The sequence below is a fragment of the Podarcis cretensis genome (assembly GCF_951804945.1).
Source record: "Podarcis cretensis genome assembly, chromosome: 7".
NCBI classification, from domain to species: Eukaryota; Metazoa; Chordata; class Lepidosauria; order Squamata; family Lacertidae; genus Podarcis; species Podarcis cretensis.
The window spans coordinates 50,785,407-50,798,167 of record NC_137176.1 but is presented as its reverse complement, the minus strand read 5'-3'; the positions used below and the strand labels follow the sequence as shown (position 1 = coordinate 50,798,167).

Here is a 12,761-nt window from a genome sequence, read left to right as displayed (position 1 = left end):
ATTCAAATTAAAAATTTACATGACAGCATTTTGGAAAATTAGATTAGGGAAATAATCCTTCAGATATCTTTCTGTCTCTACCTCTTTACTGAGGTGGTACTAAAATGTAAGATAGCTAAGTTAGAAAATGTGTATCTTTTGGAGACAAATGGACGGAGATTGCCCTGATGGGACAAATCTGACGTTTTTGCAAGGACATTCTAGGGAGGAACTTGTTTAGCTTTTGGGCTGCTGGCTCAGTCAACATTTCAGGAAGGCCGAGCTTATTCAGGATCAGGCCAATGGTAGCTAGACTCTTAAGAGTTGCTTATGGGTAATTTACAAACCATTTGCTCAGCTGTAGTTCCACTGAGATCAATGAAGCTACACGATTCTATACAGCCTGTAAATTATGGTGTGTTTTAGGCAATGAAGCTCTTTGCAGTATATCACAGCACCATAACTTGTTTGCCAGAAGTGTTAAGTGCAATATGTCATCAAAGTACATTTTAGATGTAAGTTTCATTGTCCTGTTGATTAATGCCTGCAGAGTTTCTGTTTAATGATTGAACAGTCAGAGACTACATTGATTCTGGCCTGCAATCTGTCAATGTGTTCACTGTAATTCATGCAGTCTATGGAAGCTCCATCTTTCTATTATTATGCTGCTAGCATAGTACTATTGTACTATCTAATGTCATGGAGGAGGTGAGCCTTGCTGCAAGGGGGGAAAAACTTAGTTCACTTTGTATTCTTTTGAATCTAGTCCAACATATCATAGAATCATAGAGTTGGAAGAGACCACAAGGGCCATCGAGTCCAACCCCCTGCCAAGCAGGAAACACCATCAGAGCACTCCTGACATATGGTTGTCAAGCCTCTGCTTAAAGACTTCCAAAGAAGGAGACTCCACCACACTCCTTGGCAGCAAATTCCACTGTCAAACAGCTCTTACTGTCAGGAAGTTCTTCCTAATGTTTAGGTGGAATCTTTTTTCTTGTAGTTTGGAACCATTGCTCCGTGTCTGCTTCTCTGGAGCAGCAGAAAACAACCTTTCTCCCTCCTCTATGTGACATCCTTTTATATATTTGAACATGGCTATCATATCACCCCTTAACCTCCTCTTCTCCAGGCTAAACATGCCCAGCTCCCTTAGCCGTTCCTCATAAGGCATCGTTTCCAGGCCTTTGACCATTTTGGTTGCCCTCCTCTGGACACGTTCTAGTTTGTCAGTGTCCTTCTTGAACTGTGGTGCCCAGAACTGGACACAGTACTCCAGGTGAGGTCTGACCAGAGCAGAATACAGTGGCACTATTACTTCCCTTGATCTAGATGCTATACTCCTATTGATGCAGCCCAGAATTGCATTGGCTTTTTTAGCTGCCGCGTCACACTGTTGGCTCATGTCAAGTTTGTGGTCAACCAAGACTCCTAGATCCTTTTCACATGTACTGCTCTCAAGCCAGGTGTCACCCATCTTGTATTTGTGCCTCTCATTTTTTTTGCCCAAGTGCAATACTTTACATTTCTCCCTGTTAAAATTCATCTTGTTTGTTTTGGCCCAGTTCTCTAATCTGTCAAGGTCGTTTTGAAGTGTGATCCTGTCCTCTGGGGTGTTAGCCACCCCTCCCAGTTTGGTGTCATCTGCAAATTTGATCAGGATGCCCTTGAGTCCATCATCCAAGTCGTTGATAAAGATGTTGAATAAGACGGGGCCCAAGACAGAACCCTGTGGCACCCCACTAGTCACTCTTCTCCAGGATGAAGAGGAACCATTGATGAGCACCCTTTGGGTTCGGTCAGTCAGCCAGTTACAAATCCACTGAGTGGTAGCATAGTCAAGTCCACATTTTACCAGCTTCTTTACAAGAATATCATGGGGCACTTTGTCAAATGCCTTGCTGAAATCAAGGTAGGCTACATCCACTGCGTTCCCTTCATCTACCAGGCTTGTAATTCTGTCAAAAAACGAGATCAGGTTAGTCTGACATGACTTATTTTTCAGAAATCCATACTGACTATTGGTGATCACAGTATTCCTTTCTAGGTGTTCACAGACTGTTTGCTTAATGATCTGCTCCAGAATCTTCCCTGGTATTGATGTCAGACTGACTGGGCGGTAATTATTTGGGTCCTCTCTCTCCCCCTTTTTGAAAATAGGGACAACATTTGCCCTCCTCCAGTCTGCCGGGACTTCGCCTGTTCTCCAGGAATTCTCAAAGATGACTGCCAGTGGTTCTGAGATCACATCTGCCAGTTCTTTTAATACTCTTGGATGCAGTTCATCTGGCCCTGGAGACTTGAATACATCTAAACTAGCCAAGTCTTCTTGTACTATCTCCTTAGTTATTCTGGGGTGTGTTTCCTCTGCTGAATCATTTGCTCCAAATTCTTCAGGTCGGGCATTGTTTTCTTTATCGGAGAAGACTGAGGCAAAGAAAGCATTGAGGAGTTCAGCCCTTTCTGTGTCCCCTGTTTGCATTTCACCATTTTCTCCTCTGAGTGACCCCACTGTTTCTTTGTTCTTCCTTTTGCTACGAACATACCCATAAAAGCCTTTTTTGTTGCTTTTAACCTCTCTAGCAAGCCTGAGTTCATTCTGTGCTTTAGCTTTTCCGACTTTGTGTCTACACGTGCTGGCTATTTGTTTGAATTCCTCTTTGGTGGTTTCCCCCCTTTTCCATTTTTTGTACACATCCTTTTAAAATCTTAACTCAGTTAAAAGTTCTTTAGATAGCCACCCTGGCTTCTTTAGGCACCTTCCATGTTTCCGTCTCATTGGTATTGCCTGAAGTTGTGCTTTTACTATCTCCCTCTTAACAAACTCCCAGCCATCATGAACTCCCTTTCCTTTTAGTATTACTGTCCATGGGATCTCACCCAGCACTTCCCTAAGTTTTATGAAGTCGGCTTTCTTAAAGTCAAGAAATTGAGTCCTAGTATGCTTGGCTGCTCCTTTCCGCTGTATAGTAAACTTCAGAAGAGCATGATCACTCACGCCTAATGATCCTTCCACTTCTACCCCACTAACCAGGTCATCAACATTGGTTAGGACCAGATCTAAAATGGCTTGTTGCTTCTCCCACTTTCTGGACAACGAAGTTGTCTGCAAGGCCAGTGAGGAATCTGTTTGACCTTATGCTCTTGGCTGAGTTTGACATCCAGCAAATATCCGGGTAATTGAAGTCCCCCATTACTACTATCTCCCTTCCTTTTGCATGCTTGGCCATCTGTTCCAGGAAGGCATCATCTATGTCCTCTGTTTGGCTTGGGGATCTATAGTAAACTCCCACAATGAGGCCCCTGTTATTCTTCTCTCCCTTAATTTTGACCCAAATGCTCTCACTTTGGCTTTGAAGTTCTAAATCTTGGATCTCTTCACAGGTATACACATCCCTGACATATAACGCCACTCCTCCTCCTTTCTTGTCTGGTCTGTTTCTCTGAAATAGATTGTATCCCTCCATTATTACATTCCAGTCGTGGGATTTATCCCACCAGGTTTCAGTGATGCCTATTATGTCATATTTAATTTGCTGTACCAAGAGCTCAAGCTCATCTTGTTTATTACCCATGCTTTGCACATTAGTGTACAGACATTGAAGTCCACTAATATATCAAGTTTATCAATGGAGTGGTAAAACTGATGACCAGATTGCTAAACAGCTTTTGATTTAAATTCAGTCCTAAAGCAATCTTTAGCATTTAGTCTCTCCCATTTTAAAGGCTACATGAGTATACTTTAGAAAACAAATATAAAAATAGATGCAATTTGTGTAAACTCTTGCAAAGGTGGAGGCAGGAGGAAAGGGTTTGTCTTGCTGTAGGCCCTGTCAAGTAGGAGCCCATGATAATCTCACCAAATATACACATCTGTTGCAGCAATACTAGTTTAACTTAGGGAAATGTCCTATTATTAACTGCCTCCTGGACTCAACATGTCACTTCCCCTAATAAGTGATAAGTTGTACTGGAATATAGGCTTGAGCATACAGATGGCAGGGTGCCCACTCACTCCAAGCACCCTGTTGCTATCCCCAGGCTGCATAAGCAAAGCATCGTAATTGCCATCTAGTCTTCCTGATGTGGTCACTGGTGCTGAACAAGTTGGTTTCCATGGCTGCTGTGCACTTATGTAGACAGCCTTTTGCCTTTAATGGAATCTGTGGATAGAAGAAGCAAGAGAAGAAGGCTATGATATTCTGAAATTATACTGAAGCATGAACAGGAATTGTGTTTGGCACTGAGTTTCCTGTCTAAGAACAAAGAATCCAGTTATTCTGACTTCTGTTCCTAATACTTTTCATGGTGCCAAAGACTGCTTGTTGGTCCACATTTTACACTTGTAGAAATTTTGGCTTGTGAACAGGACTATCTTACCAACTTTTACACTAATGCTAGATTTAGGGTTGGTGCTATAACCAGACCCTTGATTTTCTAGTACCTGGGCTTGTAGGAATCTTAAAAATGTTAACGTTTCATTAAAGTTCATGGGGAAGGGAATTAGTGCTCACACCTGGATCTCCAAGCTGGTTTGCCTTGTGCCACCCACTAAGATGGAGGGAGCCGCCTTGTTTCTATGGCTAGTGTGGTAGCATACATGTTACTCTAATTCATAATGTGGCCTCCATGCTCCAGCAGTTTTGGCCCAACTGGAAGTAAGCATGGGCAGGCCAGAAGTGATGTTTATGGCCTGCTTACTCAGGATGATCTTGTCTCTCATGCCAGGCCATAAAGGGGAAGAGTGACAATAGAGTGATAGAGACACACCAGGGGTGTGGCGTTCGTTGTACCCTTTCCCCAGTGCATTCTTCAATGGAGGAGTGATTGGAATCAGGTGTGCATCATGCTTTATTAAAAGCGAATGTAGGCAGATGAAATGTGTCCTGGACTCACCTCTTCAGGGTGTGTGTGTGTGTGTGTGACTTGCCAAGCCTCCTTTGAAGAAAGATTGGGACTCATTGAGTGCATTCTTAGGACCTCCCCTTCACCCCTAGGAGGATTGTGACAGCAGATAATGGTGGGGAGGTAGCCTGTGATTAACTGCAGCTGATCAGTCTTTTAATCTGTGAGAGCTTTTAGCTCCACTAAAAAGAACAGATGCTGGCACTATGAAATATGTATAGGTAATTGGTTGTCAAAGCAAATGATTATATATCCTCACTTTATTTATAGTTACAACCAGTATTCTTAAGTGCTAATATATAAAAAAGAACCTTCCTATTTCAGAACTATTATATACTCCATTTGATAAATGCTTCCGAAAAATGGAGGAGATCAGCAGGAGATAAACAGATAAACAGGCTTTGATGTTGACATTCTCTTAATATTTTAAAGCACATTTATAGTGGAGGTGAAATTGTCTTTATTGGCTTTTATCTTTATTGAACCTCACAAAGTTGTTTGATGTTTTGCATATGTTTTGCATATGTTATGCATCCAGAAGTGGAAGCAGTCAAAGGTGGACCTAGCTTGTATGGCCAATGTTCAGGGATGATGGGAGTTGGCGTCCACAGCATCTGGAGGACACAACAGTGGCTACCCCTGCCATAAAGACTAAAATATGAAGCACCTTTTAAGGATCACCTCACTTTTGGAGGCTTTGTGACTGGTGCTTTTTTCCTCTTCCATTTTTTGGACTGAATGTAAGATTGCATGAAATGGCATAATTCTTGAGTGCTTTGTAACGGTCAAAGTGTTGGGCAGAATGCAGCAACAAGGCAATTTAAGTAAAGACTTAAGTTGCCTCAAATAAAGAGTTTGCATACTCTCTGAACTCTGTGTGGGTGGGTGTGGGTATGTGAATGTATGATCAAATATGAAGGAAGAACACCACTTTTGTGAGCATGGAAATGCTGTTTGCAGGCTGATTGCTCATGGGCTCTCCCAAGTTTTAACCTTGGAAAATGGAACAACCATTGCTATGCTTTGGTAGCAAAGCCCATAGTGTTTGCTTTGTATGAATGAATTCCTATTGCACTAGCAGAGGGGAAGATATGGGACCTGAGCCATGCAGCCAACTGCAGACTGTCTCAGTTCTCCTGCTGCGGATCCGTCATTGAAGTGTGAAATCATTTTAAAGCATGTTTTTATTGTTAGTGCTTTTATTGTTAAATCACTTCAGGGTATAGGAAGCAACCATAAACTCACAAATAAAATAAGAATAGAAATAATCTCTATTTTGTCTGCCATTTAGCTTGCAAGATGCACCTGGATCTCCTTGACTGTGATTGGAAGCTATGCTCTTTGAATATATTCATAGCCATTTGTAGCCTATTTGCAATCTTGGCTGCCCAGTGTAGGTTATAAACTCTTGGGAGGGACCATATCACAAAGTCTAGGGGACTGAAGGAGCTAAATGCATGTTTAGTAGCTATTGCCACTGGTTATTGTGGTGGCAAGTATGCATGTGGAAAAGGGCCAAGTATTAGACAAATTTCCACCAAATGAATTCATCTGGTTCACATTATTAAAAACAAAGCACATCTTATTTAAAACAATTAAGCCAATGAGATTATAATATCTGTGATGACACCATAATTGTTAGAGCTGCAAACTGTAATTAAATAGACTAAAAGCCAAACCAAATCTGTTAATGGCCCTGAAATTGACTGACAGTCATGTCATCACTCTTAGGCAGCTGTTGCTTGGAGGTGGGACAGTGAATTAGGCAATCCATTGATCTAACCCACCTACTGTTTTGTTGTTTTGAATAGCACAAACTTTCTTTTCTTCTTTTAACTTTGCAGCTGAGCATTGCTGTATGCATTGGATTTTTTGCTGCCTGGAGCCCATATGCCGTCATTGCCATGTGGGCAGCCTTTGGGTCAATAGAGAGGATTCCTCCACTAGCCTTTGCTGTACCTGCTGTTTTTGCTAAGTCTTCAACACTCTATAACCCAGTTATGTATCTTATGCTAAAGCCTAATTTCCGAAGCACTATTGCCAAAGATTTTGCTGTTCTCCAACAATTATGCATCAAAACTTGTTTTTGTCTCAAGCATGTACAGAGCTGTTCTTACAGATCAGTTCTGGAAGTTCACTCAAAATCATTTAAGGGAAGACATGAATCCAGCAGTAACTCCATGCAGATAGTAGAAGGATGTTCTTATTTTCCCTGTGAAAAGTGCAACGATACCTTTGAATGCTTCAAGAACTACCCAAAGTGCTGCCAGGACAGGCTAAGCACCATGGAACACACTCTTCAAGAAAACATACCCTTGGAAAATAAAATTCAATCGAACGCAAAGCATGCTTCTGAAAAATATGTAAAGGTTGTTGTCCGAGGAGAAAAAAACAGTGAGATTGATAGTTTGGAAGTAACATTGGAAAACATACCTATGGATACTAGGTTTGTCAACCTCTAGAGTATGTTTAATCAAATGCTCCAGGTAATAATTTAATTGCACCAGACGTAACGAATGTAAAACTTTTCTAAGCACTACCCTATTTTTATACAGTTATTTTTATTTCCTTATTACCCATGGGAGGACGAAGTAATGCTGCCTAAATATGTTTAAAAGTGTATTTGACTTTCATCATGTCCACAACCATACCTATGTGCATTCAGAACAAATTGTGTACTACTGCATTTCATTCACTTCTGATTTTTTGAGTTTCAGAACTTATGTCCTTTGCTTCACAGAAGCAAACCACTTCATACTTGTGAGGCTTTTCTGCAAAACATTAATCCTTCAAATGCTTGGTAAATATATTTTATATGCTGCATATTCAGCAGAAAGCTTGGTCTAGGTTGGATTTTCTGAGAGTCCTTTCAGAGAGGTAATGTCAATTGAACTGTTAATAATTCCACAAGGCATATGGTACCCCCCCCCCGAGGCTATGAACAATTTTTTTCCATTTTCAGCTTAGGCTACTGTTCACATCTCCTTTCTCATGCAATTTTCTTTCTAGGAGAGGGAGTGGGAAATTTTCCTTTCTCTGGTACATTCCCATGTTGCTCTTGGAGCACTTAGTCAGTTCCACTCATGCATGGGTGCCCCAGCCTGGCCTTTCAAGAACAAACTTGTGAGGGGCCAGATGTTTCCTGTATTTCTGAACTTACAGCATGAGAAGCATTATAAGGCTATCATTACTTCTTTCAACAAGGCACCTACTTTTCCCACAACAAAACTCAGAGGCTGAGCCACTTGGGACAAGGTGCAGAAGATATTGGCTGCCCCTGGGCTGTAGCCAGGGAAGGAGCTTATCCACACACAAGAGGATCACTTTATACTCTGTCTACCCTGGAACTGGCACCCTGCTCTTAAAAACATTTTCTGCTACCATACTTACCTGAAGCAGGTACGGTAATTAGTGTCACTGAGTTGTCAGTGCCTGACCTGAAGACAGATAGTGCCTGCTCCTCTAATCGCAAGAAATTATTTGGGAAAGGTTGCTCTTGCCAAAGGCCTGCTACTCTTTTAACCTTCTGTCCCTCTCCCCCATAGCCGTTTTGCTTTGCAAAAGCTGGAGAAGGGGGTGGGATTAGAGAGATTTAAATACAATAGTGACACATTCAGACTCTTCATCTAGGCAAAAAGCAATATAATCAAATGTAGACATATAGGATGGGGGATACCTGACTTGACATGTGAAAAGGACCCCAGGATTGGATCTCAAGATTATAAACTATTAGCTGCTGAAAATGAGTTGATAAGGTGATGCAGCTTCAAACAAGGCTAATATTCTGCACTAATCATACCTCATCTGGAGTACTTTGTTCAGTTTTGAGTGCTGTGACACAGGAAGGTTGTGGATGACTCAGAAACGGTTCAGAGAAGAAGAATGGGTGGTTAGAGATGTAGAAAACAAGTTCTCTCAGAGAAGGTTGAAAAAATTGGGTATCTTTAGCATGAACAAGAGAAGGAACATCAAAGATTCAAAGGACTGATACATAATACTTGTTCTCTGGTGCCCTGGAGGGCAGGACTTAAGGACAGTTTTCAGCTGAACATTAAAATAAACTTAACAGTAGGAGCAGTTTGACTGTGGAATCAGTTACTTGCAGGGGTGATGGGTTCTTCCTTGTCAGAAGCCTTGAAGGAAAAGCTGAAGGTGCTCTAGGTTTGGATTTTCTCCATCAAGCAGGGGTTGGTTAGATGCTTCACAAGGCCTCTTTGGTTCTAAGATTCTATTTGGTAGCCATTCAGAATCACTGAGGCAAATAGATAAAGAAGTGAATTTGATTTATGGGAATTGTAGCTCTGGGAAGTAATGGGACATCTCCCAACAACTCTCAGCACCTTTAACAAACTACAACTCCCAGACTTCTTTGGGGGAAAGCCATGACAGTTTAAATTGGCATCACAGTGCTTCAAATGCATAGTGTGAATGTGACCTAGAACTGTGCTGCACCAGATGAATATGGAAAAATAATATCAATAAATACCTATACATTGATCCATATATGACTATGTGCTTTGAGGCTCCTTCTCTCTCCTGTACTGCCCTAAAATGAAGACTAAGGCTTGGATCCCAATTTTTGTTCCCATGAACAGAACAGAATTATTAATGGGGGGTGGGGTGGCTTGGCTTGGCTTGGCTTGGCTTGGCTTGGCTTGGCTTGGCTTGGCTTGGCTTCCCTGCCTGCTGAAGACCCCTGTGTGCCCTCTTCAAATCTCCTGAGAGTTGAAGGGCTCTATGCAATAGAGTGACACAGGGCATGATTGGAAGAGGCATGGGAAATCAGCAACCTCCATGCATTAGCAAAAGTGTTTTCCATTTGGGCAACACTACCCAGCGGTGCCAACTTGAATAAAATAATGGGGCTGGGGGACAGGTAAACCCTGCCCCACATAATCAGTCACATGACACAGCACCCACCCACCATTTGAATGGCAATGCCCATTAACTTTGGGAGGGCCTGGCTCCCTCAAATATTTTATGGGGAGGCGCAAAGGGAACTTAGCCCCTAGGAGCTGGCTCCTATGGCACCACCTTTTGGATCTTGAGCACCCATAGATTTTACAATATCACACAACAAAGCACTGGTCAAAAAGAAAATGTACTCTAACTAAAGGGGTCACAAGTATGTCTTGCGGCCCACAACTAGTGATCAAGCAGCCAGTGTTCTCCTGTTGTTTTTCCATGTTTATAATCTAATAGAAAAACTATGGGCCAATATTTTCTTTTGTCCATTTAAGCAACCACAGGACAGCAACTCGGTTGTGTAGCTGAGTGGAAGGAATTTTAAAGTATTGTTAGCCATGTGCCACAGCACTTGCTGTGGAGCTAACAGAACCAGAGAGAACACTTTAGATGGGAAAAATCTATTATGAGGAGAAGGGTTAAACCTTCCTCCAGTGTTACTGCTCTAATGATACTTGGGAAAGATGAAAACATCAGGAGACCCACTCATGGAGCTCCTGCATTTTGTGTAATTTAACCTTAATACTGTTAGGTATTCCCACAGGCTTTATCATTCCTGATGTAACATATATACAGCCAATTGTGGTATTATGCTTTACTTCAGATGGAAGGAGAAGAGGAATTTTAAAACAGGAAGATATTTGAGCCCTCAGAAATGTGATATTAGGAAGGCAGGGAGCTTTTAACCAAAGTGTTTAAATTAATTTGCAGATCAAATGGGATTTGAGCAGAAGACTTCCAAGTCACAACCATGAAAATGCTTTTTTGTACTGAGCTCTGTGACTTAATTATGTGTCTTTGTTCTTAAAACAATCACTACCATATGTGCAGTAGCAACTGCAAAACTCTGGAACAAGTTATTCACTAATCTGCTTGCATTTGCATACTAGATGGTTTTTAAGGGACACGGGTGGCGCTGTGGTCTAAACCACTGAGCCTCTTGGGCTTCCTGATCAGAAGGTCAGCAGTTCAAATCCATGCGATGGGGTGAGCTCCCGTTGCTTTGTCCCAGTTTCTGCCAACCTAGCAGTTCGAAAGCACACCAGTGCAAGTACATAAATAGGTACTGCTGCAGCAGGAAGGCAAACAGCATTTCCATCGTGCAAGAAGTGCTGGCCACATGACCCAGAAAGCTACCTGTGGACAAATGCCAGCTCCCTCGGCCTGAAGTGAGATGAGCGCAGCACCCCATAGTCACCTTTGACTGGACTTAAGCATCTGTAAATGTGTTGTTACAGGCCACCTCAATCTCTGTTGAGCAGCAGTGAGATTCCAGGGGTCTTGGCAGTGAACCAAGGTTTGTGTTCCTTTGGAATGAGGCACAGTGGAAGCTGGTGTCTTTATGAAATATGGTTTATTTTACACATATTTGCAGCTTGATGGAGAGAGTGAAGAACAGTATACCCCAAGAGTGTCTCTCATTGCTTCTCTCAGCACCGGCAAGCTTGGGTCCAAAACAGTAGCCAGCCCTGCTCCCAGGTCTCTGTGTGTAGCCTCACTCAGCCAGTGCATGGAGTTCAGGCCCCTCTTTTCTCCTTCCTGAAAACCATTGTTCAGAAACCTTAGTTTCAAAGGACACCTTTTTTCCTATGGTGACATAACGCCCCCTGTTAACCTCCAGGGTAGAAATTGGGATTGCCTATAGCAGTATCTACACAAATCGTGAGGAGTACCACTATATCCAAGATTGTTGCTAAGAGAACATTAGAATTCCTTTTTAGCTTTCAGTTAATGCATGGCAAATATTCCATGGCTTTTGTATTTTGCAGTATTTACTCTGAAGGACAATTAATATACTATGAAGTCAGTTCAGCCATAATTACACGAGCAATTCTATGCTCACAGCAGTTCCAGAGATATGCCACAGCTGTCCAGGTAGGACAACCACCATATCCAATAGACTTTCAGCCTAGAAAAGTGGGAGGGGAAAACCCACAACTCAGAGAATACAAAATACAGTGGGAATATGGGAAAATGACAAAATGAAAACGCCATTGCTCACCACCATGTACCATAGTCACAACAAAATAAAAAAATTCCTTCCAGTAGCACCTTAAAGACCAACTAAGTTAGTTCTTGGTATGAGCTTTTGTGTGCATGCACACTTCTTCAGATACCATGTACCATGCCAGTGATGGTGTCCAAACACCACATGGATATGTAATGAGCTAGCACACACAATATGAACCGGAAACACGTATGTTGTGTTGCCACCAATGGTGTCCTGTGGTACTGTGATTAAACAGAAACACTCAGGAGATCACTCATTCAAATCTCTTAATGGCTTGGCAGGGGGTTGGACTCGATGGCCCTTGTGGTCTCTTCCAACTCTATGATTCTAAAACATTCCCACACCCCACAACTGAAGAAAGACATAAAATCAGGTGGCAGCAACAAGCAAGGTTATGCAGCACAGTCTGCAAAGTGGGCACAGCCATGGTTAGGAAGTTGTTGCTTTAAGATGTCCATGTGGGAACTTTAATCGTACCCATCTGTTATTGAAAAGGGGATAGTCCATTGTGGGGGCACATGAGCATAAAAGCATTTGTTCCCATATTCCCAGTGAAAACATATCTCACCTCTTGCAATATTGGCTGGGAGATCTTGCATGTGGGATTGTACCATATATCTGAAGTCCTATGTACACTTTCCTGCCTTGAACACAGTGGGGTTTATTTCTTAGTAAATATGCACAGGACTGAGCTACAAGTCCCAGTGATTTCAATAGAATATTTAAACATGGGCTTAAATGGCACCAATTATGGGATGCAACCCCATAAGCAGCCAATTTTAGATGAACTAGTTATGCAGAAATCTCATTCTGATTCACAAAATTGACTTCTAAAACAACAGGTTTACCATTGATGTGCTACCTTTTTGCAGGTTACATTTTTCCAAGTACACAACTCTGC

General features: G+C 42.0%; 1 protein-coding gene across 5 annotated transcripts in view; it reads left to right on the top strand.

The window, feature by feature from the left end:
- The window catches only part of LOC307219474 (opsin-5-like), a 28,780-nt gene extending 21,060 nt beyond the window's left edge, over positions 1-7,720 (top strand). For all 5 annotated transcript variants that reach the window (XM_079982739.1, XM_079982736.1, XM_079982737.1 and 2 more), the window contains one exon: positions 6,729-7,720. In XM_079982739.1, coding sequence (XP_079838865.1) covers positions 6,729-7,346 — 618 coding nt within the window. In that variant the 3' untranslated portion in view covers positions 7,347-7,720. The remainder of the gene's footprint in view (positions 1-6,728) is intronic.
- Positions 7,721-12,761: the final 5,041 nt, after the last annotated feature.